At 43.3% G+C, this 26,273-nt stretch overlaps 1 protein-coding gene across 4 annotated transcripts in view; it reads left to right on the forward strand.

Annotated features, from left to right (window-relative positions):
• The window catches only part of ARHGEF7 (Rho guanine nucleotide exchange factor 7), a 118,726-nt gene that overhangs the window by 43,768 nt on the left and 48,685 nt on the right, over nt 1-26,273 (forward strand). For 3 of the 4 annotated variants that reach the window (XM_073664377.1, XM_073664378.1, XM_073664379.1), the window contains exons 4-8: nt 8,275-8,405; nt 9,341-9,542; nt 18,876-18,964; nt 24,212-24,306; nt 25,667-25,762. In XM_073664377.1, the coding sequence (XP_073520478.1) occupies nt 8,275-8,405; nt 9,341-9,542; nt 18,876-18,964; nt 24,212-24,306; nt 25,667-25,762 (613 nt within the window). Of the gene's footprint in view, nt 1-8,274; nt 8,406-9,340; nt 9,543-18,875; nt 18,965-22,377; nt 22,495-24,211; nt 24,307-25,666; nt 25,763-26,273 lie in introns of those variants that run through there. The other variant, XM_073664380.1, reaches the window with a different exon arrangement.

Here is a 26,273-nt window from a genome sequence, read left to right on the forward strand (position 1 = left end):
ATATATATATATATATATATATATATATATATATATATAAAATAATAATAATAATAATACTGTGATAGTAGATACTTTAAGGACTGTGCTCCACAGACTATTTGGGGGCATCACAACCCTGGACCAGACCTCAGTCCGAAGACAATAAAACTTTCACATGCGTCATCTGTGAACTGCTCCAATATTTTACTGCCACAATTGCTTTGTCCCCTTTCCACATTGATAGTTTTCCTTCACGTCATTTGTCTTATTTCTGCACTATTCCTTTGTCCTGTTGTGTATAAATATGTGACTCTTCAGATTTTGTGCTATACTATGCCTGATGAAGAGACCGGAGTGCTATTTGTTACCATCTGTTCAGTTAGCCATTAAAAGGTATCCACTACTGAGGACACTTAAACGGTAATATTTTTCTATCGTGAAGTTGGGAGAAATAGCTTTTGGCCAGATGAGCTTTCAGCCAACAGCTTTTTAGGGTGTATCAACACCTTAGAGTGGTTGTCCACTACTGGGCAATCACTTTTTTAGACCCCCAATGGGCTGAATTAAATGGGTATTCCCATCTCCAAGATCCTATCCCAATATGTAGTAGGTGTAATAATGATATTCACAAATACCTCCAATTAAAAGGTATTTGTAATTTAGTTCTTCTGATTAGAAATGTCACTTGCCCCATGTGCAGGACATTGCAGTAGCTTAGATATCCATGGTTAAGACAGGTCATATAGTGACAGTTAGTGGAATCTATCTCTCTGTTAGTGGATGGATAATCTAAGCTACTGTAATGCCCTGCACATGGGGTAAGCAACATTTCTAATCAGAAGAACGATACTACTCTTCTAATTGGAGTTATTTGCTTGGAGATGGGAACTTTAACTCTCCACTGGGACCTGCGCTGCTGCTCTGTTCAATGTATCCCTGTCTATCTTGTGTGCAAATTGCCTCTTCAGAGATGCAGAGGACTTGTACTCTACAGCGCCACCTATTGGAAGCAGCAATCCTAGAAGTCACAATCAACCCTTTAACGAGTCGTGCAATATGACTTAGGATAAAAGCCAAATCAAAATCTCAATCTGCAGACACGGTGTTTCGGGCTGTTGGCCCTCGTCAGTGCAGAGTATGAGAACTGATTTGGCTAGGTGAGAGGCTCTGGACTGAGGTCTAAGGGGCTTTCTCTGAAGAGGCGATTTGCATATTAAATTTCCCAGAGGAGCATTGCATGGCGAATAAGCCTCCTTACCTTGACCTGCCAGAGCTGGTGTGTCACTCTCCATAAGGAGAAACGTTACCCCTTAGACCTCTGTCTATCTTGTAAAATTTGTAATTTGAGCTCTGCAGCATTCAGTTCTGACAGAGGAAACTATCTGATACAGCCAATCTTGCATGGATTTTTCAAAGTGAATACATCAGCTTTAGGCTATGTGCCCACGATGCAGAAATGCTCAGGATTTTTTCCTGAGCGTTTCTGCATCTCCCTGGCAGAAAAAAACACATGCAGATTGTACATGCGTTTTCCTGCCAGGGACATGCGGAAATGAAGCGTTATTCACTGGCATTTCCGCATGCTGATTGACAAGTGCTTTCCAAGCGATTAGCATCACTTGGAAAGTGCTTGTGACAACTAGGTCACACAATATAAATCCATGCAAACAGCATGGATTTATATACTGTGACCCGAGAGAGTGGTAAAAATAAATGTATACTTACCCTCCGATGGCGCCCGGTGTCCTGCTTTACACTCCGTTCTCCCTTGCCGACAGCGGTGGATTGAAAGACCTGCTGACGTCAGCGCCGCGTGACCCGTCACATGACTCTGACGTCAGCGCAGGTCCTTCAATCCGCCGGGAAGCAAGGAGGAGCGCACCGCAGGCCGCCGGAAGGTAAATATACATTTATTTTTTATAGCTTTTAATGGTACCTGTGTGTGGATGAGACTCTCCTCTCATCTACACCCGGGTACCATCTGCACATTAGAACGCTTGGATTACGCATCTACATATGCAGTGATGCGTAATCCATGCGGTCTAATGCAAGTCAATGGCGGTGAAGACGCAGCACTTCCGCAAAATAATGGTTAGTGCTGCATTTTTTTCCGCAATGATAATCCGCAGCGGAAATTTCCGCAGCATGTACACAGCACATGCTGATTATCATTGGGGAACATGGCAGGCCTTCTACCAAGCGTTTTTAATGCGTTTCCGCAGCTGCAAAAACGCTGCAGAAACGCATTAAAAACGCATCGTGGGCACACAGCCTTATAATCTTTTTTTGAGATTATAAACACAGCTCCTCAGTGTACCTCTTGCTGCTGTGATCTCATACTGTTCAGTACAAATTGCAGCCTGTATTGAGGCAGAGCAGAGACTAAATCCATAGGGCCTCATGAGCTTTCTCATTCTGGAGTTCATGTTAATACGGGGATTATAGGGCGATTTTCACATTGATTCTCAAAGCAAATACACCAGTCTAATCGTTTTTTTTTTTTTTTTTAATCTATTTAATAATGTATGCAGTCTGTATTGTGAAATGGGGTGACATCCGCTTTAAAATCTGAAAGACTTGTAAGTGACTTACTATAATAGCAAGGAAACAAATCACGTCAAGTAGTGATTCACTTTACAGTTGTGATCTTCAAAACCTTCTCTTTAAGTAGAGCCTTTAATAAAGATGTTGTCACCCTTATTTGAAAGAGCTATGCTCCTGTGTGTGGAGTTACAGGTCAGGACGATAGCAAGCAGAGATCTTGGAATCCCATAGAACTGTTGAAAAACTAATACTATAAGCAATCATTATTTAAAAAAATGTTAATCCCCTTTAAGGCTGAATGCACACGATGCGGTTTTAATGCGTTTCCGCTTCGGTCTTTCCACCGCAGAAACGCATTAAAACCGCTTGGTAAAAGGTCTGCCATGAATAGCTATGATAATCCGCATGTGCTGTTCCCATGATGCGGAAATTTCCGCACCGGATTATCATTGCGGCACAAACCGCAGCATAACCAATTCTTGCATGATTCCGCAGCAAATTCGCGCCCATTGACTTGCATTGAATCGCAGCAAACCCGCATGTATAATATCTATACATGCGGATTTGGTACGTTTCAATGAAAATCAATATTCGCAAAATCGCGCCTGAATCACACTGCGGCTGGTACCCGGGTTGGGAGAGGAGGCTGCTACTCCTCTCATCCGACTGCTGCTCTGGCTGATAACACAGAGAGCAGCGTGGATGGGAGAAGCAGCAGTCTGCTCTTCCCAGCCCGCATGCCCGCGCTAGTAAAAAAAAAAACAAAAAAAACCTCATACTCACCTGTCCGGCAGCCCCCGGTGTCCTCTTGGTCCCTGGCGGCGATGCTGTCTGTCCGGCTGCCAGCAGTGTACTGACAGGACCTGCGGTGACGTCACTGATCACCTGATAGTCAAGTGACCATCAGCTGATTGCTGACGCCAGTAATCAGCTGATCGGTCTCATGACCGATCAACTGATGCTCACCGTGGGAATGTTCCCACAGTGTCTAGCTCACCGGGGCTTATCAGCTGATCTTCAGCTGATGAACCCCAGTGACCCCCTGCAGCGTGTACACTGACAGGGGTGTAAAAATCACCCCCTGTGCTGTATTCTACAGCTGTGACATCAGTGATTTCTGATGTCACAGCTGTAGAATTGACCCCGATCGCCATGGTACACTTGGCGTTACGTGGAGTTCGTCGTTGACGGCGGACAGGTGAGGAATATTGTTTGTTTTTTTAAGTTTTTTTTTTTCAGAAGATCAAGGACTTCGTGCAGGCGTGTAATAAAAAAAAAAAAAAAATTGTAGAACCGTGTGTGTTTTATTACATTAGAATATTTTATTCCGGCCGTGTCTTTTATTGAAAAAGCGGCGACCGTTTTACCACGTGGTTAGTAATGGGGGCGTCTTATAGACACCCTCCATTACTAACCTGGACTTCACGTCAGCTGCCAATACAAGGCTGACGTGAACCCCAACCCCATTACCCCACTCGCCACCGCTACAGGGCAGTGGGAAGAGTGGAGGCTATGGGCCAGATTTGGCGCGTCTTATGGATGCCCCATTTCTGAGACTGCTAAGGGTTGATATTAATAGCCGTGGAGGGGGCTAGTATCCATGGCCCTTTCCATGGCTATTAACATCAGCCCGCAGCTGTCTTAGCTGGTCTGTCTTAGCCTTTGCTGGTTAGATTTTATAGGGGGACCCCACGTCAATTTTTTTCTGGGGTCCCCCTGTAATCAAGCCAGTAAAGGCTAAACAAACAGGTGGGGCTGATATTAATAGCCATGGAACATTGTTAGCTAATGGCCCCTTCCGCGGTTACTAATATCAACCCCTAGTGGCTGGCTTTCCCTCTGCTGGTTATAAAAATGACGTGGGAGCTCGCGCCAATTTTTTGTTTTAATTTTAGGCTCTGTGCCCATAATTCAGACATAGCACTTTGGACGCAAATTTTTGCTGTTTCCAAAACGTTGCATTCTATTGAATGCAGGTAAATCCACATGTGTTCACTGAACCATGCGGATTTACCGCATTCAATACTTTCTAGTGGTCAAATTTCTGTTGTGGAGACTAGCAACTCCGTAAGAAAAATTGACATGCTGCGGTCCTGAAAGACGTGTGGCATGTCAGTGTCTACGGGTGATCCGCAGCCTCTGATGCACACATAGCGGACATGGGATTTCTAGAGATCCCATCCACTATGCTGTAACATCTGGACGCTGCGGGTTTGACGCTGTATATACATGGAGCGTCAAACCTGCAGCGGCACCTGACCGTGGCCACATACCCAAACTTACCTGCAGCATGTCGAATTTCTATAGCGGACACGCTAGTCTCCGCTGCAGATTTTGACCGATTGAAGTGTCATTATGTGCGGTGTATTCACATGTACCATCAACAAAAGTGTGGCATTAGAACATCGCGTTTTGGACGCAACATAAATACGTAGTGTCCAAAGCGCTGCTGATTGAGGAACGTAGGGGCTAACGAACCAGCTGTGAGATGTTATTTAATGGCCAGGGAAATGTTTGCCTAATGGCACCTTCCCAGGCTAAAAAAAAAAACAGCTCACAGCAGTCGCATAAATGACATGAATAGAAATGCTAATGAAGATTGGGTGAATGGGACAAGCTGACACCCAGCTCTTTTGTTTGGTGATGTCAGGGTGTCAATCAGACCTTTTCATGACCAAACAAAGTACTGACAAAGTGTAAGCACTTTATTTGAAATACAACAGACCCATTCTTTAATCATTTAAATGAACCAATATACTCATCCCAGTTCTTGTGGTAATCCAAGGGCTTAAGCAATGTCTCACCAAATACCTTTATTTAGCTCCAAAAATCATTCATTGATGCTCAAAAACGCTTCAAAAACCACTTAAAAAACGCATGTACATCCACATGCGTTTTTTTCTGCCAGGGAGAGGCAAAAACGCACAGGAAATTTCTGCTTCAATTCCTGAACGTGTGCACATACCCTTAAGGTACGTTCCCACAATGAGTATTTGGTGAGTCTTAGATGTTGCACGTTTTCTGCACCTTTTAGCTAAATTTAACTTAATTGTTCCTTCACCCATATCCCGCTGCCACCCTCCATTACTCCCCCTCCAACCTCCAACTGGCCGATGTTTACCGCCCTCAGGACTAGCCACCACCTCCTTTGACCACTTCACCACCTGGCTGCTTCATTTTCTTTCCGCTGACATCCCCACTATCATCATGGGTGACTTCAACATCCCCATTGACACTTCCCACTCATCTGTCTCCAAGCTTCTATCCCTCACTTCTTCCTTCGGCCTTGCTCAATGGTCTTCTGCCCCCACTCACAAAGATGGCCACACACTGGACCTCCCAATCACCCGTCTCTGTTCTTTATCTATCCTCTCTAGGTCACCTCTCCATCTTTCTGACCACAACCTACTCACATTCTCTACCCTCTCCTCTCCAGGTGTTCAAGCCCCACTCCACAAACTTGCACACCCTCGCCGAAATCTCAAACACTTTGACCTACACTCACTCTCTGAATCCCTTCTCCCTCTCACAGGCATAAGTTCATTACACGATGCAAATGCTGCTGCCACTTTATATAACACCACAACAGCTGCAGCTCTCAATTCGGTTGCCCCCCCCTCACACCACAGTTCACCCACTCAACCGGCAACCCTGGCACACCAACCTGACTAAAAAAAAGCGAAGGGCCTCCAGGGTTGCTGAGCGGAAATGGAAAAGGTCCCACTCCAACGAGCACTTCATCGCATTCAAACAGTCTCTCACTACCTTCAAGTCCACACTCACTGCAGCAAAACAAACATACTTCTCATCTCCCATATCCTCCCTGTCTCACAACCCTAAACAGCTATTCAAAACTTTCCAATCTCTCCTTCGTCCCCAAGTGCCTCCTCCCTCTCCTCTCACGTCAGCCGAAGACCTAGCCACTTTCTTCAAGCAGAAGATTGATAACATCAGACAAAACTTTTGCCTAAAGTTCCCACAGACCCTCCTCCTCCAAAACCAGCCTCTTCACCATTACGGAAGATCAACTCTCTTCTTTACTCTAAAAATCGCACCTCACCACTTGCGAAATTGACCCAATCCCGTCCCACCTCATGCCTAACCTTACCACTATCCTCATCTCAACCCTAACCCACCTTTTCAGCCTGTCACTAAAAACTGGTGTCTTCCCCTCATGGTTCAAACATGCCTCGATCACACCCATCCTCAAAAATTCCTCCCTTGACCCATCCTCTGTGTCTAGCTATCGCCCCATATCACTTCTCCCCTATGCCTCAAAACTACTGGAGCAACATGTTCATTCTGACCTGTCCTCCCACCTCTCCTCCTGCTCTCTCATCTCTCGGCATCACAGACTTGGCGCTATCTTGGATAACTTCATACCTAACTGTAAGGACATTCAGTGTCTCCCACTCACACACCACCTCCTCATCTCGTCCCCTATCTGTTGGTGTCCCCCAGGGTTCAGTCCTAGAACCCCTGCTCTTCTCCATCTACACCTTTGGCCTGGGACAGCTCATAGAGTCTCATGGCTTTCATTATCACCTCTATGCTAATGACACACAGATCTACCTCTCTGGATCCGATATCTCTTCCCTACTAACCAAAATCCCACAATGTCTGTCTGCTATTCCATCCTTCTTCTCTGACAGATTTCTAAAACTTAACATGGACAAAACTAAATTCATCATCTTTCCACCGTCTCACTCAAACCCCCCCACCAACTGACATATCCATCAAAGTCAATGGCTGCCCGCTGCCTCGGGGTAACCCTGTACTCTAATCTCTCCTTTTAAACCACATATCCAAGCCCTTTCCACTTCATGCCGACTCCAACTCAAAAATATCTCCCGAATCTGCACATTCCTCAACCACGAATCTGCAAAAACACCAGTGCATGCCCTCATCTCCCACCTCAACTACTGCAACCTCTTGCTCTGTGGCCTCCCTTCTACCACTCTCGCACCCCTCCAATCTATCCTAAACTCTGCTGCCCGACTAATCAACCTGTCCCCCTGCTATTCCCCAGCCTCTCCTCTCTGTCAATCCCTTCACTGGCTCCCCATTGCCCAGAGACTCCAGTTCAAAACCCTAACCATGGCATTCAAAGCAATCCACAACCTGTCTCCCCCCATATATCTGGGACCTAGTCTCCGGGTACTTACCTACACGCAACCTCCGATCCTCACAAGATCTCCTTCTCTACTCCCCTCTTATCTCCTCTTCCCACAATCATTTACAAGATTTCTCCCGTGCTTCCCCCCTACTCTGGAACTCTCTACCCCAACACATCAGACTCTCTCCTACCGTGGAAACCTTCAAAAGGAACCTGAAGACCCACCTCTTCCGAAAAGCCTACAACCTGCAGTGACCCTCGCTCCACCAATTGCTGCACGACCAGCTCTACCCTCACCTACTGTATCCTCACCCATCCCCTGTAGATTGTGAGCCCTCGCGGGCAGGGAGGTCCCTGTACCAGTTTCTGACATGTATTGTTCATATTTATTCTAATTGTTTGTGCTATGTATATCCCTTTCACAGGTAAAGCGCCATGGAATAAATGGCGCTATAATAATAATAGCCCATAGTTTGCATGGCTAAAATACACAGCATTGAAAAATTTTGCCAAAAATTCATGGGAACTTAACCTAACCAGAGCTAAACTGTAAACTTGTCTAGTGTGCCATCATTGTGGTTAGAAATGTCTTTCTTTCTAAATATAACTTTGTATCTCTCTTAAATCCTTAGATATTGGCTTGGGGAGCGACTCTGTGTGTGCACGTCCATCTTCACACCGGATTAAGTCATTTGATTCCCTTGGGTCCCAGTCTGTACTCAGTCGGTCATCAAAATTATTGCAGGGTCAATATCGAAGCCTGGTGAGTTGTTTTATCTCTTTATATATGTAGCTACATTATTTTACATGAGTTCTTTATCCCTGGGCTGTGAGGACGCTATAAATTCTCATCCATCTGTAACGATTTCTACAATGCACAACTAAGCATGAACCGTAACCTCACATATTCTCGGATATGATTTGTAATAAATCCTCATGAAAATTGCTTTCTTAATTTTCTAAGTTTAATATCTTCCAGTAAATAACCCGTTTTGCTTGGCTTAGTGTATCTTGGCAGCGTACATATTTTTCTTAGAGACTGGGCACCAGGAATTGTATTCAGATAAGTTTTTGTCCTTGGAGCGAAGGTTCATTAATGTGCAGAATCATTACGTTATAGTGCTCACCAGCTGTCTGCACAGTGGCTGCATCTTCACCAGATAATGTCAGCCAAGCTTGGGGGGCTATGCTCTAGACTTGTGGATCAGCAGTCGAGCTGAAGCTATACGCCATGCTGCCCTGCCACATTTCAGCAAATTCCATAAAGTGTATATTCCCCTTTTGAACACCCAACAGATGCTTTTTTCACTCTTGCACTGTGGTATTCATGGTGGAAGTCACATTGCTAAGCTATACTTGTCACACAGCACACACCCTTGAGGCTGATGGACCCCATTGACTTATTGGATCGACCAAGGTGTCCTTTGTTTGACAGCATTGTATTTCTTGTGAAATATGAAGGAATGTGCAACATAAGTGTGAACAAATCCTAAAAGTCCTCACATTTGTGAATACAATCTATCACATGACAGTTCTTGAGTTACAGCTGGTACTCTACTTGGGAGCAGCAATCACTAGTCTCTGAGATGAAATTTTGAGTTACTTTGTCCTGTCAATAATATGAAGGCAGTGGAAAAATAAACATTTTAATTTAAGGACAATGAATATTTTCACTGATTATTTTATCTTCTGTTTTAGGACATGACCGATAACAGTAACCATCACATTATGGTGAGGGCAAAGTTTAATTTTCAACAAACCAATGAAGATGAACTGTCTTTCTGCAAGGGTGATATAATCCATGTTACACGGCTGGAAGAAGGCGGCTGGTGGGAGGGAACACATAGTGGCAAGACAGGATGGTTCCCGAGCAATTATGTCAGAGAAATCAAGTCTTCTGGTAGGTATCTCTTGTCTTAGCCTCATTTTGTATGAGTTCTCCAGTTATAATATACAAATAGATATACACTTCTAAGCGAATAGTCTAAGGTGGCATCTTACTTGCTTAAAATGCTACTTAAAATTTTCCGTAAAAAGGGGTCACATTCATGTTATTAGTTTGTGGGTAGTATAGGAAAAGTGTCAGTCAACTTAGTGGCAATCAGTAGCTTGGGGCCAAACCTTGAGGACCTCCTGCCTGTGCTTTTGAGACTATCTCCTCCTAAGGGCAGTAAACTGGTATCAGTAGCAGTGATTCTGCCATATGTATATCCTTCTAGTTGCCTCTGTATTACCAGCTTTTCCTGACTTTATATGACTCTGTAGAAGTGGTGTCCTTGTGGGTAATTATTACACACCAAATTACTGATGGTGCCAAAATGTTCTGAAAAGAAGTAACACAAAGTCTGACCTTTATGATACCCTTTTAAATATAAGTAAATGTCACTAGTAATATAGCTTCTTATTTGGTCAGTTACATAATTCATTTTATATCGTGTTATACCATCAGCCAAATTTCTTCTTTAGTAACCAAATGTAATGATCCATTTTATATCAGCAGTTGCGCTTTTAGAGTGTCTGCTTTGGTGCCTTCATTGACAATGTACGTAAGGCTATTGCTATGCACATTACCAGTAGCATGCATGCTTTTGCACAGGGCATAGTCTGTAGCCTCTCCTGCACCTTATAGTGCCCCTCCAAAATGCCACTCACCACTAAGGTCTCATTCAGATTTCCGTGTTGCATGCACATGTTCTATCTGAATTTTTTCATTGATGCTAAATGTACCCATTATTATCTATGATGCTATTCCCATGTCCGTGTTTTTTTATGAGCCATGTGTCCTTGCAAAACTCAGAGACATGTCAATTTTTTGCCGGTATCACTGATGCAAAGGGCCATTACAAGTTTATGGTAAAAATGAACACCCTGACCATACACTGATGGTTAAAACGAACATTGAGGACACACCGACACCGGTACCATTTTTTCACGTACATGTTTAAACATGGACGTGTGAATGAGGCTTTAGAAATATTTTTTTCCTTATCTTTTTTCAAACACCATAAACACCTGGATTAGGGGAAAAAACATGTATGTTTCCAGCAGGGCCGGCGTCAGCACCCGGGGCAAGTGCCGGGGCCCTGAGCAGGCGGGGGGGGGGCACTCGCCGTCGATCACCCCGCCGCGCTATAGGACCCGTGAGCGGGGGAGAGCGTTGCCAGCACCCACTTCCCGCCGCTTGCTCAGGGCCCCGGCACCCGGCGCAATACTTACCTCTCCCCGTGCCTCCGCAGCAGCTTCTGTCTCTTCCGCGGCTGCTGCACTGTGACGTCTCAGGTCAGAGGGCGCGGTGACGTCTTTACACCGTGCTCTCTCCTGAGCAGTCACAGCCAGAGCGGGAAGATGCCGGTGCGCGTGAGGAGTCCGGAGCAGCGGCAGCAGGTGAGGAGAAGAGAGGTGAGTATTTGATTTTTTCTTTTTATATTGTATGGAGGCGTGGGGCATTATATGGTGGGGGAGGTGGGGTGGTGTGACATCCTGCATGGGGCATTATAAGGGAGGGGGGGTGGGGTGGTGTGACATCCTGTATGGGGCATTATAAGTGGGGGGGGGGGTGACATCCTGCATGGGGCATTATAATGGAGGGGGGGGTGACATCCTGAATGGGGCATTATAATGGAGGGGGGGGTGACATCCTGCATGGGGCATTATAATGGAGGGGGGGGGTGACATCCTTCATGGGGCATTATAATGGAGGGGGGGTGTGAAATCCTGCGTGGGGCATTATAAGGGGGGGGGGCGTGTGACATCCTGCATGGGGCATTATAAGGGGGGGTGTGACATCCTGCATGGGGCATTATAAGGTGGGGTGTGTGTGACATCCTGCATGGGGTATTATAAGGGGGGTGTGTGACATCCTGCATGGGGTATTATAAGGGGGGGGTGTGACATCCTGCATGGGGCATTAAAGGGGGGGGCGTGTGCCATCCTGCATGAGGCATTATAAGGGGGTGTGACATCCTGCAGGGGCATTATAAGCGAGGGGGTTGTGACATCCTGCATGGGGCATTATAAGCGGGGGGGGGGTGACATCCTGCATGGGGCATTATAATGGAGGGGGGGGGTCACATCCTGCATGGGGCATTATAAGGCAGGGGTGTGTGTGACATCCTTCATGGGGCATTATAATGGAGGGGGGGTGTGACATTCTGCATGGGGCATTATAAGGGGGGTGTGTGACATCCTGCGTGGGGCATTATAAGGGGGGGGGGCGTGTGACATCCTGCAGGGGCATTATAAGCGAGGGGGTTGTGACATCCTGCATGGGGCATTATAAGGGGGGGGTGACATCCTGCATGGGGCATTATAATGGAGGGGGGGGTGTGACATCCTGCATGGGGCATTATAAGGGGGGTGTGTGACATCCTGCGTGGGGCATTATAAGGGGGGGGTGGCGTGTGACATCCTGCAGGGGCATTATAAGCGAGGGGGTTGTGACATCCTGCATGGGGCATTATAAGGGGGGGGTGACATCCTGCATGGGGCATTATAAGGGGGGGGGTGACATCCTGCATGGGGCATTATAAGGGGGGGGTGACATCCTGCATGGGGAATTATAAGTAGGGGGGGTGTGACATCCTGCATGGGGCATTATAATGGAGGGGGGGTGATTTCCTGCATGGGGCATTATAAGGCAGGGGTGTGTGTGTTACATCCTTCATGGGGCATTATAATGGAGGGGGGGGGTGACATCCTGCATGGGGCATTATAAGGGGGGTGTGTGACATCCTGCGTGGGGCATTATAAGGGGGGGGGTGACATCCTGCATGGGGCATTATAAGGTGGGGTGTGTGTGACATCCTGCATGGGGTATTATAAGGGGGGGGTGACATCCTTCATGGGGCATTATAAGGGGGGGGGCGGGTGACATCCTGCATGGGGCATTATAAGGGGGGGGGGTGTGTGACATCCTGCATGAGGCATTATAAGGGGGGGGTGTGACATCCTGCAGGGGCATTATAAGCGAGGGGGTTGTGACATCCTGCATGGGGCATTATAAGTGGGGGCGGTGACATCCTTCATGGGGCATTATAAGGGAGGGGTGTGTGTGACATCCTGCATGGGGCATTATAAGGGAGGGGTGTGTGTGTGACATTCTGCATGGGGCATTATAAGGGGGGGGGGGTGACATCCTGCATGGGGCATTATAAGGGGGGGGGTGACATCCTACATGGGGCATTATAAGGGGGTGGGGTGACAGCCTGCGTGGGGCATTATGTGGGGGGGAACAGCCTGCGTGGGGCATTATGTGGGGGGGAACAGCCTGCGTGGGGCATTGTGTGGGGGGGAACAGCCTGCGTGGGGCATTATGTGGGGGGGGAACAGCCTGCGTGGGGCATTATGTGGGGGTACAGCCTGCATGGAACGTTATATGGGGGCCAGTATCCTGTATGGAGCGTTATATGGGGGCCACAAAAACCTGGAACTGGCCCTGGTTTCCAGTGTAGTGAAAGAAGCACTCCCACTTACATTTTTATTGTTTAAATGTGTGCGCACATGCTTGTAATGTAGAATGATAGCATGGGAGAGTTGGAAGGGACCTCCAGGGTCATCGTGTCCAACCCCCTGCTCAATGCAGGATTCGCTAAACCATCTCAGACAGATGACTGTCCAGCCTCTGTATGAAGACTTCCATTGAAGGAGAACTCACCAGTGTGAGTGTGTTAGGCTGTGTGCCCACGTAGCGTTTTTCAAGCGTTTATGCTGCGGAATTTCCGCAGCGGAAACGCTTGTGAAACGCTAGGTAAGCCGCACCCCATGGTCCCCAAGGGATTCCGCATGTTCTATGCACATGCTGCGGATTTTTCCGCAGCGTTTATGCTGCATACAAAAATCCGCAGCATGTCATTTAATTTTGCGGAAGTGCAGTGGAACTCCCGCCATTGACTTGCATTGAGATGCACAGAAACCGCGACTGTACATTTTTACAAGCGGCTTCTATGCGTCTCTATGTGCGGATGGTACCCAGTTCTGGAGGAGAGGAGACTCTCATCCAGACCTGGGTACCATTGTACCTGTAAAAAAAGAATAAAATAACAAATAAAGTTTATATTCACCTGTCCGGCGTCTTCTCTCTGAATGCCAGCAGCGCTGAAGGACCTTCGGTGACGTCACAGTCATGTGACCGCAGGCCCTTCACCGCTCTGTCTCGCGATATGCCGGCAGCCGGGAACCAGCCAGGAAGCAGCGCTGCAGCCACGCCGGGGCCTCGGGAGTGAGTATAGCTTTATTTGTTTTAATTTTTACGGTTCACACTGTATAAATCCATGCTGTTTGCATGGATTTATACAGTGTGACCTAGTTGTCAAGCACTTTCCAAGTGATGCTATCGCCTGGAAAGTGCTTGTCAATCTGCATGCGGAAACGCATGTGAACTCGCATGTGGATCCGCATGTATTCTGCAGGAAAAACGCATGCACAATCTGCATGCGTTTTTTTCTGCCAGGGAGATGCAGAAATGCTGCAGAACTTTTCTGCTTCATTTCTGCATCGTGGGCACATAGCCTTAATATAATCTCCTACCAGCCACTCTCTCCGGTGTCCAGTGCCGTTCTGCTCCTCTTCTCAGTGATGTCACCACAAATGAGACCTGCCTGCTCTACACACTATGCATGAGTCAGAAGTCGCTGTTGCAATTCAAGCTTATGGAGCCTCGTTTTGATGCTCCTGAGCCTGCATTGTAAAAGTCACTTCCAGGTCACGCAGAGCTGTGATGTCACTCAGAAGGGCAGAAGAATGGCGCTGGACACTGGAGAGAGTGGCGGTAGGTGAGTATATTAATAACACACTCACACTACATTAGATTCACACATTTAACCACTTCGCGCCAGAGCCTGTTTTTGCCTTCGTGACCGGGCCAATTTTTTCAATTCTGACCACTGTCACTTTATGAAGTAATTACTCTGGAACGCTTCAACGTATTCCCCTGATTCTGAGATTGTTTTTTCGTGACATATTGTACTTCATGATAGTGGTAAAATTTCTTCGATATAACTTGCGTTTATTTGTGAAAAAATTGGAAATTTGGCGAAAATTTTGAAAATTTTGCAATTTTCAAACTTTGAATTTTCATGCCCTTAAATCAGAGAGATATGTCACACAAAAGAGTTAATACATAACAAAATTTTTTTTTGTTAGGGAGCTATAAGGGTTAAAAGTTGACCAGCGATTTCTCATTTTTCCAACAAAATTTACAAAAACATTTTTTTAGGGACCACATCATATTTGAAGTCACTTTGAGGGGTCTTTATGACAGAAAATACCCAAAAGTGACACCATTCTAAAAACTGCACCCCTCAAGGTGCTCAAAACCACATTCAAGAACTTTATTAACCCTTCAGGTGCTTCACAGGAATTTTTGGAATGTGGAAGAAAAAAATTAACATTTAACTTTTTTCACAAAAATGTTACTTTAGACCCAATTTTTTTTATTTTCACAGGGGTAACATGAAAAAATGGACCCCAAATTTTTTTGTGCAATTTCTCTTGAGCGTGCTGATACCCCATATGTGAGGGAAAACCACTGTTTGGGCGCATGGCAGGGTTCGGAAGGGAAGGAGCGCCATTAGACTTTTTGAATGTAAAATTTGTCTGAATAATTAGCAGACGCTATGTTGCGTTTGGAGAGCTCCTGATGTGCCTAAACAGTGGAAACCCCCCACAAGTGACACCATTTTGGAAACTAGACCCCTTAGGGAACTTATCTAGATGTGTAGTGAGCACCTTGAACCCCAAGGTGCTTCACAGAAGTTTATAATATTGAGCTGTAAAAATAAAATTTTCACGTTTTTCCCTCAAAAAATGTTTTTCATTCCCTAATTTTGTATTATCATAAGGGTAACAGGATAAATTGCACCATGTTGTACAATTTCTCCTGAGTACGCCGATACCCCATATGTGGGGGAAAACCACTGCTTTGGTGTTCGGAAGAGAAAGGAGCGCTATGTTGGCTGGGATAGGCAGCAGACACCATGTCACATTTGAAGAGTCGCTGACATGCCAAAACAGCAGAAACCCCCACAAGTGACCCCATTTTGTAAACTACACCTCTCAAGGAATTCATCTAGGGAAGTAGTGAGCATTTTTTAATTTTTAAATTTATACCATTGGGCAGTGAAAAAAGCATAATTATATTTTTACCACAAAAAAATGTTTTACCCTCAGATTTTACATTTTCACACAGGGCAATGGGTAAAAATGGTGCCGAAATGTGTCACACAATTTCTTCTAAAAGTGTTAATACCCCATATGTGGCTGTATCGTACCACTTAGCCATACGGTGAGATTTGAGGGCGAAGGAGTGCTATTTGACAATTGGAGAACAAATTATTGTAGAATAGGCATTTGGATTTGGGAGCACAAAATTTTCTGAATTTCTTTTGGGGGGCAAGGACCATTTTGCTTTTCCAGAGCCTTTCTGCTACCAGTAACTTGGAAGTCCCTTATATTTTTAACAGATGATGGACCTGAGTGGGGACTTGCTTTTTTTGAGGACTGAGTTGAAGCTTTTATTGGGAACATTTTACGTAACATTTATCCGGCGCTCTAGGCTGAGCACTTACATCGGGGTTTCCATCTAAATTTCCAAGTGATGTAATTCAGATGAAACCCCTGCCGGATCCATTCACTGTAATGAGGCAGCAGAGTTACTCTGGACTCCGTCTGGCCTCTGTTTAGTGGTGTCCTTTTTTTCAGAAGTGCACAAAACTGTGGCCAACCGCACTTTTATGCACGCCTAAAACAAATGACACCGTGGGATCCCAGGCTAGACGGCGTCCACAGTGGCCTATATCTGCCTCATTACAGGGAATCTTCCATCATGGGTTCTGGCTGAATCACGTATTTCAGAGATTTACACGGAAACTCTGGTGTAAGTGCTCAGCGCAGAGCACAGGATAAATGTGAGCAGAGCCTTACTGGGATCTTTGGGAGACATAATAAACAAATCAGTAGCTGGTGAATAATATTTGTTTTATTTATTTTTTATGCCGTTCCTAGTGTGATATAACTGATTAGATTACTTTATTCTTCGGGTCGGTGCGATTACAGAGATACCAGATTTATATCGGGTTTTTATGACTGACAGCTGTCACACACTAAAATACGCTTTTTTTGCAAAATCTAGTTTTTGCATCACCATATTTTGAGAGCTATAATTTTTCCATATTTCGGCCGATAGTCATGTGACGGCTTGTTTTTTGCAGGACGAGTTGACATTTTTATTGGAACCATTTTTGGGTACGTGACATTTTTTGATCGCTTTCTATTCCGTTTTTTGGGAGGTAAAGTTAACAAAAACAAACACTTCAGGAATTGTTTTTTGAGGTTTTTTTTATGCCGTTCTGCGTGTGGTAAAAGTGATCAGGCAGCGTTATTCTTCGGGTCAGTACGTTTACAGCGATACTACACTTACTGTATTTTTTTTATGTTTTGGCGCTTTTACACAATAAAACAATTTTATAGAAAAAAAATATTTTTTTTGCATTGCTTTATTCTGAGCGCTATAACTTTTTTATTTTTCGGCTGATGGAGCTGTATGGCGGCTTTTTTTTGCGGAACAAGATGAAGTTTTCAGTGGTACCATTTTTATTTTTATTCTGCTTTTTGATCGCATTTTTTTCCACTTTTTGTTTGGCGATGTGAAAAAGCATATTTTTTTGCTCCGTTTTTTATTTATTTTTATTACGGTGTGCACAGAAGGAGTTAATTAGTGTGACAGTTTTATAGCTCGGGTTGTTTCGGACGCGGCGATACCAAATATGTGTACTTTTTTTGGTTTTGTAATAATATACGGATTTATTGGTTTAATATTTTATTTATTTTTATTTATTTTGTGCATTTTTTTTTTTAATAGTTTAAAAACTTTTTTTTTACTTTTTTTTTTAATTTTTACTTAGTCCCTGTATGGGAGATTAATTTTTATTTTTCTGATCACTGATCTCATGTAATGTAATAGACATATATTACATTACATGAGATCTTCACTGACTGTTTCAGTCAGTTTCCTGTCTGGCATCAGCTACATACAGGCTGAAGCCAGACAGGAAGGACACCATATATGGCAGAGCTGGAGGCTGTCATGTGACCTCCAGCTGCCATAGCAACCCCAGGTCCTCAAACGAAACGGAGGTCTTCGGAGGTAAGTAAGACGACCCCCTCTCTTCCTGCTGTCTCCTATATGCCGCGATCCCTATAGATCGCAGCATATAGAAGACAGCAAAGGGTTAACATCACTGGGACCTGATCTAATCAGGTCCCGATGATGTACCCTGTCAGAGCGAACGCTCTGCACCGGAATCGCAGTGCTTGCAGGACCCTGGGGGTCCTGAGCACTGCGAGACCACCCACCGTTTTTAAACGTCGGCGCTGCACAGAGCCCAGGCAGCGCGGACGTTTATCTACAGTGGGCGGTCGGGAACCGGTTAAACAATAAAAATGTTGTGGGAGTGCTTCTTTAAAACATGTTCCTTTGCCCCCTTTTTTCCATATAATCTTGTTTGGCCTTTAGTTATAAATTTATATAGGTGGGGTCTTCTCCATACAGTTGTACTATAAACCTCTTGGCTTTTAGGGTGTAATTATACTGGCCATTGGCAATGGCCTTTATTAGTCTGTTTGGTCAGGCCGACTGCACTTCCATGTGCATTGTACGATCGTTCCTTCGATTGTTGCGTGTGCGTAGAATACCATGTGAGTCGGTGGGCACACAAACTTCCTGATGGTTAAAGGGGTTGGCAACAAGAAGAAAAGTTCCTCTATACTCCCTCAGGGGCCTTTAAAGGCTGAGAGCAGGGCTGACTGTAGGTTTATTAATCTTTTTCCATCTTCTAGAGGCATAAAGATTTTTTTTCTACTTGGTAACTGGAAGATGATAATATTTAGTCACATAAAATGGTTAATGATTGTCTAGCCCACACAGTGCATTGATCCTGTCATTGTGTGTTTTACTCCAAAGTCTGTGGTTTATACACTTTGTAGAGAAGAAAACTGATCCAAAGTTTGTGTAGTTGTGGCATTGGCATATAGATTTATGTTAAGAAGATAACATTGTACAATACTAGCTGTACATCTTTAGTCGTAGGTTACCCATAATCCTCTTTGTGAGGGTCGATCTACATTTTCTAGACTGCCATGAGGATAGTAATGACATAAAACACCGGACCTTCTCTTACCTGTCTTATCTACTACCATTATTAAGTGGAGCCATCCTGCTATTTCTTCTATTCTTCAGAAAAGCCAGTATCTCCGAAGTCTACAACACTGAAAAGCCCTCCAAAAGGTTTTGAGACTTCTGCAATCAACAAAAGCTACTATAATGTGGTGAGTGTGCACTATAGATGTGGATGACTTATTACAAATGTATATACATTACTGTATCTTTGCCAGTTAGATATACCTGTTCTGAAAAGCATTACACTTTTGGCCGTATCACAACCTCCTTGTTCAATTTTGGCGTTTTTAGGAGTTAAGTATTTGGGGTGTAGGTTTCAGTGGTTTTTGTCTCGACAATACTGCTGCATGCTGTCCTTTACTTGCTGGGAAAAGCAATGGAAACATATGCACAGGTTCCCAATGAGCATAGATAACTCCAGATCTCACACATCTGCGTTTTTATTTTGTCATAATTGACATGATTTTTGTGATATAAATTTATGATGCGCTCGTCCATGGCATATCCTGGCGAAGAGCCACCTACTTTTTAAAAAATGGGCATAGCTGGCCAGGACGGCATAAAATGCTGAGTTGTGCAAATAAATTGCATCATTTTAAATACTTTTTCCCAGAATTCTTGCAAACACAGTGTGATAAATCTGCGTTTTTAATATATTTTTTTCCTATACTGCACATTGCAAAGAAAGTAGTTTTAGCAGAGATGCAGTTTCCCTATAATGGCTGCAGGTCAAGAAATGTCAGTCTGCCGTGGCTTGCATAGTGTAAAATAGATCAGGATTGCAATGTATTAATTAATCCTGATCACGTAGAAATTTTACAGCCATATGTGGTCATTATGACAATGCTGCCCTCTTGTGGTTTGAAATATTTTATGTTCAGGAAATAATGATTTTTTAAAGGGATTGTTCACCGCTGGGCCCAGGCAGGTACTGGCATCAACATCTGGCGGGGGTATCACGTGAGAGCTGCAGCCAAGCAATGGCTACTCATTGGCTGCAGCATCCACATTGTGTCCAAGCGGCACTGCCAAGATGTAAAGGCTGATAAGCTGCTTCAGCCATGTGACTCTCGACAGATGTTGACTCCATGAGTCCCGTGGGGGATTCTGAGCTGAATATGGAGGAGCGGTGCATGTCTGGGAGGTGGGTATAGCTGTGGGTTTTTTTTTTTTTTTTAAAACCTCTTTGGACCTTTTACATAGGAGTTGTGTGGTAGTGGACAACCCTTTTATCACTTTCCTATCCTTGACCGTACCCCTTCTTGGTGTCTCAAAGATAATATCTTCACTCTGTATCCATATGTTAAAATCTAGACATAAAACGTAATATATTGATCTAGAGTCAGGCATGCCGCTGTATATAGAGGTTATCCACTGTATGGTATGACCAGGGTTCTTCTCCCGTGGATATCAGTTTTCTCGTCTTATTGACTTCTAGTTCAGTTTACGACTGTTAATGCCCATCTGCTGCATATCATGTGAGAATGGGTGGACATAAATGTATTTATTATACTTACTCAGCACCATCATATTCCACAGCGCCTCCAAAACATTAATATTACTTTTGCATGCCAGATGGATCTTCTTTTAGGATCAGGCATATATTTAGTAAAATTACAGCTTTTCTATACAAAGAATAACAATTATCTATTTCTCGCTGCTTTCTAAGAGCCATCGTATATTACAGCCTCACATTGTAAACCTCATGGATACTGTCCCACCCTTTCTTATAATGTATGTAGCTCAAGTTACATTTATTTGGCGGAGGGTTCAGGATGTGAAATATGTATAATCCAGTAACAATAGGACTTGATTTTGGGTTAGCAAATATTTTGGATAAGAAAAATAACAAGACACACAAGAATGTACTGGAATGTCACAGCTTGTTTTTTTGTCCCTTTTTTTTGTAATTGTGTGGCATAATCAAAAATCTGTACTGACTTTTTTTTTTTTTTTTAATTTTTGGTTTTCCAATGCATGTGAGTGAACGGTATTAAGAAAACCTATGTGACTCAGTGGTCCCCAAACATTCTTACTTTGAGAACCATAGTCCGTTCTAAAATACCATCTCGAACAACATTCTATAATATAATACGGTAATCGAATCGAATACCGTCCCAATTGGTTCACAATCTAAATTCTCCTGTTAGTATGTCCTTGGCGTGTGGGTGTTCTTTTGGGTCAGGACACCTATTGCATTGCGGTGCATATGCGGAGTGTGAAATATGCTCAACTGAAATTGGCTTGAAAAAGCTACCAGGATTACCAAAAAAAAGTGTTTTTATTTTTCTCTCCCTTTTTCTTTTTATAGAAACTGCACCAGTTTAGTCCATGTGCTGTGCATCATGAGCTGTGTATACCAGATAAAGCAAATGTACTAAAATAGTGCTGGTTTTTGAAGAAAAAAAAAAAAGGGAACCCTTTTTCCTAATCTTGGAAACCTATTATATTTATAAAAGTGGTTATATCACCAAAATGAGCATGACATGCACACTCTTATATTAGTACAGTGTAAGGTAGCACTAGTATTTCACTGCTCCCCAAGTGGGGGACAAGCCTTTTATGCTTGGTGTCATAGTTGTGGGACATTGTATATCATATAGTGGATATAAAAAGTCTACAGATTTCTTTTAAAATGCCAGATTTTTGTCATGTAAAAAAAAAAAAAAATACCAAGAAGAATAATTTCAGAACTTTCCATCAATGCCATCCACAATCTGTACAGTTCAATTTAAAAACAAACTGAAGTCTTTTGGGGTGGGAAAAAAAAGTAAAAGAAGAAAAGAAGAGTCCTATTATGTCGCCAGTAAAGAGTAGGAGGGAGCTGCAGGGGAGAGTTGAGTCACTTCATCAGCAAGGAGAAGGAGGAATCTGCAGGGGAGAGTCCCATGACATCGCCAGCAAGGAGGAGGAGGAGGCAGCTGCAAGGGGCAGTCAGGTGACCACATCTGTAAGGAGGAGGAGGGAGCTGCAGCGCCAGTAGAGCTTTTTCATAGTTCCTCCTTGTTCGCTGTGTAGTACAGACGACTTTCACTTGTCTGCTTGCGAACCATGGGTTGGTTATCCCTGATCTAGATAATTTCATAGCACAATTATGCATTTTTCAGTGCAGCCAGTGGGGTAACTTGAAGCGTGTGGACCCAATGCAAAATTTCCAACAGGACCCCCCAAATTTTATGGGTACTAAATTATATTGGTCTTCTCATATGAGCCAATTTGACAAGAAGCCAGGTGTGCCGATGTATGCAGCTAAAGATTTGGCATGCTTAGCTCGCTGACTGTTAGTCCACAACTGTAGACTCCTCATTATACTGTGAGGATAAATATCTCTTGGATGTGGATATTGCTATGAAAAGACTTCTTTTCCGCTTGCGTCTCTCCTGTTTGCTGAAGTTTTCTGTGAAAATACCGTGAGTTGTCTGGAGAATCCCCCTCCCCTCTGTACACTGGGATGTCTCCTAGCTGTAATGTCTTCACCATTCATCGCTTACTTGGCATGGACTATTTATCCTGTTCTTTAACAGCAAGGCTCTGTTTAATGCTCATCAATTCCTCCAGAGCATCGGTGGGATGGGAAGGCTAACGAAAACTCGCTTGCTGTGTCATGGGGTCTTCAATGAGCTTTCCCAGTACTTGCCGCCCACGCAGGGGGATCTGGCTGAAGAGGGGCGCAGGAGAGGTGACTTGTGCTCAGCTTCCACTAGCACTGCTTTTATTTCAGGGTTGTACAATGCACTGCTTCCTGTCTTGTTTAATAAGGCTTATACGGTAATTAATTCTGGTTTGTGGCGTTGGGTTATAAAAAATAATATATTCATGTCTATTAGAAATTCTCCTTAGTGACTTCTCTCTCCTATTTAAGTATATTTTTATAGAATGAGTGTTTCCTGCTTCACATGAATAATTGCTTCACTGTTTCTTAATCATGTACCACTATATACTGATTGTCTTTTAGAGGGGTATTTACTTCATTGACTGAAACCATGTGTTTTGTCACTTTTTTTTTTTTTTTTGCACTGCCCCTTCTGAGTTTTCAACCTAGTAGCCCATATTTTCTTGGCCATGGCCAGCTGACTGCATTACTGCATTTATGACACTCATGGATGCGGTAAAATTGAGCCACTTGGCTGCGGAGGTCAACAATTAGGTCCTGGGCAGTGAATGAACTTGCAAAATTCAACAAAAAGTGTCCTTATTCCTCTCTGTGTACTTTGAAATGAATGGAAGCATTGAAGGCTAGCAAACAGGCTGTAATGTAGCCGCAGAATGAAACCTCAAGCCTTTCTGTCCGAGCTGTGCACAATGAATACTGAAAGCCTTGGTGTATAGACTTGCTACTGTTAGGTTATAGGCTGTGCTATTAAATGTAAAAAAATATGGTAAATTTGGATTACGAACAGTGGAAAAGAGGATTTCAGGCCTCTATGGCCAGATTATGTGGTGATAGACTTGGTGTGTCCAAACTTTTGGTCTGTACTGTGTATATGTATATATGTATGTATATTTAGTGATGATGCCCATTGTACACTTACTAAAGCTTAGTAGATCATTGAGCTGGCAATATAATAACTTTACTAACTGGTTATCACTGCCAAGTTAGTATATTAATAAGTTACTGGCATGTGTAGCTTCATTTACATTATGCAAATTGCCTGTTCAGAGAGGAAGAGGACTAGAACTCTCGTGCTACCTATTGAAAGTAGCAATCCTAAATGTCAATATCAACCCTTTGAGCCTTGCCATATGACTTGGGATAAAAGCCTATCCTAAGTCATGTGATAAGGCTCGTTAAAGGGTCGACTTGACTTTTAGGATTGCTACTCCCAATAGGTGGTGCTAGAGTTCTAGTCCTCTTCCTCTCCGAAAAGGCAATTTGCATATTTAATTTCCCAGAAGAACATGCATGGCGTATATAAGTCTCCTCACACTGACATGACAGGCCTGAGATGTCACTCTCCACAAGGAGAAACTTTACCCCTTAGATTCCAGTCTTAAGCCTCTCACCTAGCCAAATCAGATCTCATACTTTGCACTGACGAGGGGCAATACCCTGAAACAGTGTCTGCAAATTGAGATTCTGATTTGGCTTTTATCCGAAGTCATATGGCAAGGCTCGTTAGAGTGGATAGTGACTTTTAGGTTTGCTACTTCCAATTGGAGGCACTAGAGTCCCTTTCCTCTCTGAAGAGACAAGTTGCATACTTCACTTCCCAGAGGAGCATTACAAGGCTTAAAAGCCTCCTCACATTGGCATGTCACTCTCCGCAAGAAGAAACGCTGCCCCTTCATTTAGAGTAATGATGGCAATTTATCACATGTATAAAAATGATGACTTTTGGCTCACAATAATTAAGGACTATAGAAATAATACCTTTTTTTTTTCTTCTTTTGTGCAGGTGCTACAAAATATTTTAGAAACGGAAAATGAATACTTCAAAGAGATCCAGAATTTATTAGCAAATTATCTTCGTCATTTACAAACTAGTGAAAAGTAAGGTTACACATTCTATGTTGGTTTTTTTTTTTTTAATTAAATAAAGAAACTGTTTTTAGGGGGGTCGTGCCATCTGGATATTCTATATTCATATGTTCTAATATGGAACATGGCTCAAATAAAGAGGAAAGTCTTGTTTAGAAGCCCCTTGTCTGACACATATTTGCCCTCCATATATTACATTTAAAGAGGAACCTTCACTTGGATGCAAAGTGGCCAGTTTTTACTCTTATTTTAATCCTGCTACTCCCATGATTTTTTAAATTCCTCTATACAGTTCCATTTTATCTAATGATAATTTTTAAGGTCTTTACCAAGGGGGCATGGCACACAGGATCTTCTGGGTGTGTCTTTAGGCTGCTTTTCGTGATAGCCCTGTGCTCAATGCCCCCTTGCAAAGACTTGAAATAAGGCATATTTGTCACACTAAATAAAAAGGTCTATATCTCTTGAACTATTATTGCAGATTTTAAAAAAGAAAAAAAGAAAAAATACTCTAGCAGTAATAGTAAAATAAGAGCAAATGCTGTACACTTGACCTGATAGGTCTTCTTTTAACTGGCTACCAATTAATACTGTATTTCCTGTACATGTGGGGTTGAGTAAGGGAACAGTTTACAGTTTAAAAAACTAAAATGAAATTCTCATGGTATATATACATTCCAGTGCTGCCAGTGTTTGGTTCCTGGCATTCTCGTCGCTCACTTTCCAGTATAGCCAGTTAAAGCACGACTCCAGTGTTTTTTTATTTTTTATTGCCGCGCTGGAGTGGTGCCACTAATGTAAGTTCCCTGCCTCTAATCTTAAACTTGCCAGCCGCCGTCTTCACCTTCTATTAGCCCTGCTCTGGTCGGTCTTCAGCAGGTTGTGACCTGCTGGATCGCTCCAGTGTTTACTGGAATGAGTCGGAGGTCACTTTCCAATGTAAGTCTATGAGAACCTTGTTCTGGCTGTCATAGACTGACATTGACAGCTTGTGACTGTTACTTCTGACTTCTACTTAGTCAGAAGTTGCAGTCACAATATGATGGCGTTGATAAAAGATGAAGATGTCGGTGGGTAAGTATAAGATTAGGGGCATGGAGCTTAGATTAGAAGCACCACTCCAGTGCTGAAAAAAATGCTGGAGTGGTGCTTTAAAAAAGGCTTAAACAAACCAATTTTCGTGCTGAATAGCTGTGCCATAAAAGGTGACCATCAAGAAATGTACACTGGTAGCTCTACTTGTGACATGCTCAGTAGCAATTCTTTGTGATCTATCCGATGTTGTTTTGGATAATTGACTATAGCTTTAATTGGTATTTGTTCTATATGACAAGCCATTGTAACTTTTCTGTGTGTACGTTTTCTTTTGAAGGTTGAATCTCACTAGTATTTCTTATTTAATGGGGAACCTGGAGGAGATTTGTGCTTTCCAACAGCTTTTGGTGCAGACATTGGAGGATTGTACAAAGTAAGTGATGCAATATTCAGCATATCTGACTAGTATAAGCACGTAACCCTGCTAATTGTAAAATATGTTTTCCCTTGATCTGCGTTAAAGTATTGCTTTTTTTTGTTTTGTTTAGCAACAGTCATTTATTGATATCTGAATAGGTTTCTTAATACCATGCATCACGGCTTAGATACTTGGGTTGTTCCCACTTTTCTGTATAAGCTAATAATACTACAGGGTGTGTGCTAATAATATGCAGCTCTGGCAAAAATTAAGAGACTGCTGCAAAATTTTTAGTTTCTCTGATTTTTCTCTTTATAGGTATATTTTTGAGTAAAATGTACATTGTTGTTTTATTATATAAACTACTGCCAACATGTCTCCGAAATTCAAAGCTAAAAATGTTGTATTTATTTGCAGCAAATGTCAAAATACTAAAAAAGAAACAGTGCTTTCGGACCTCAAATTACTCATGTTTTAACTTGGGAACAGTTCAGAAATCAATAATTGGTGGACAAAGGTTATGTGC

Source organism: Phyllobates terribilis, unplaced genomic scaffold (genome assembly GCF_046119375.1).
Source record: "Phyllobates terribilis strain yellow unplaced genomic scaffold, ASM4611937v1 Scaffold_2__4_contigs__length_985480577, whole genome shotgun sequence".
Taxonomy (NCBI): Eukaryota; Metazoa; Chordata; class Amphibia; order Anura; family Dendrobatidae; genus Phyllobates; species Phyllobates terribilis.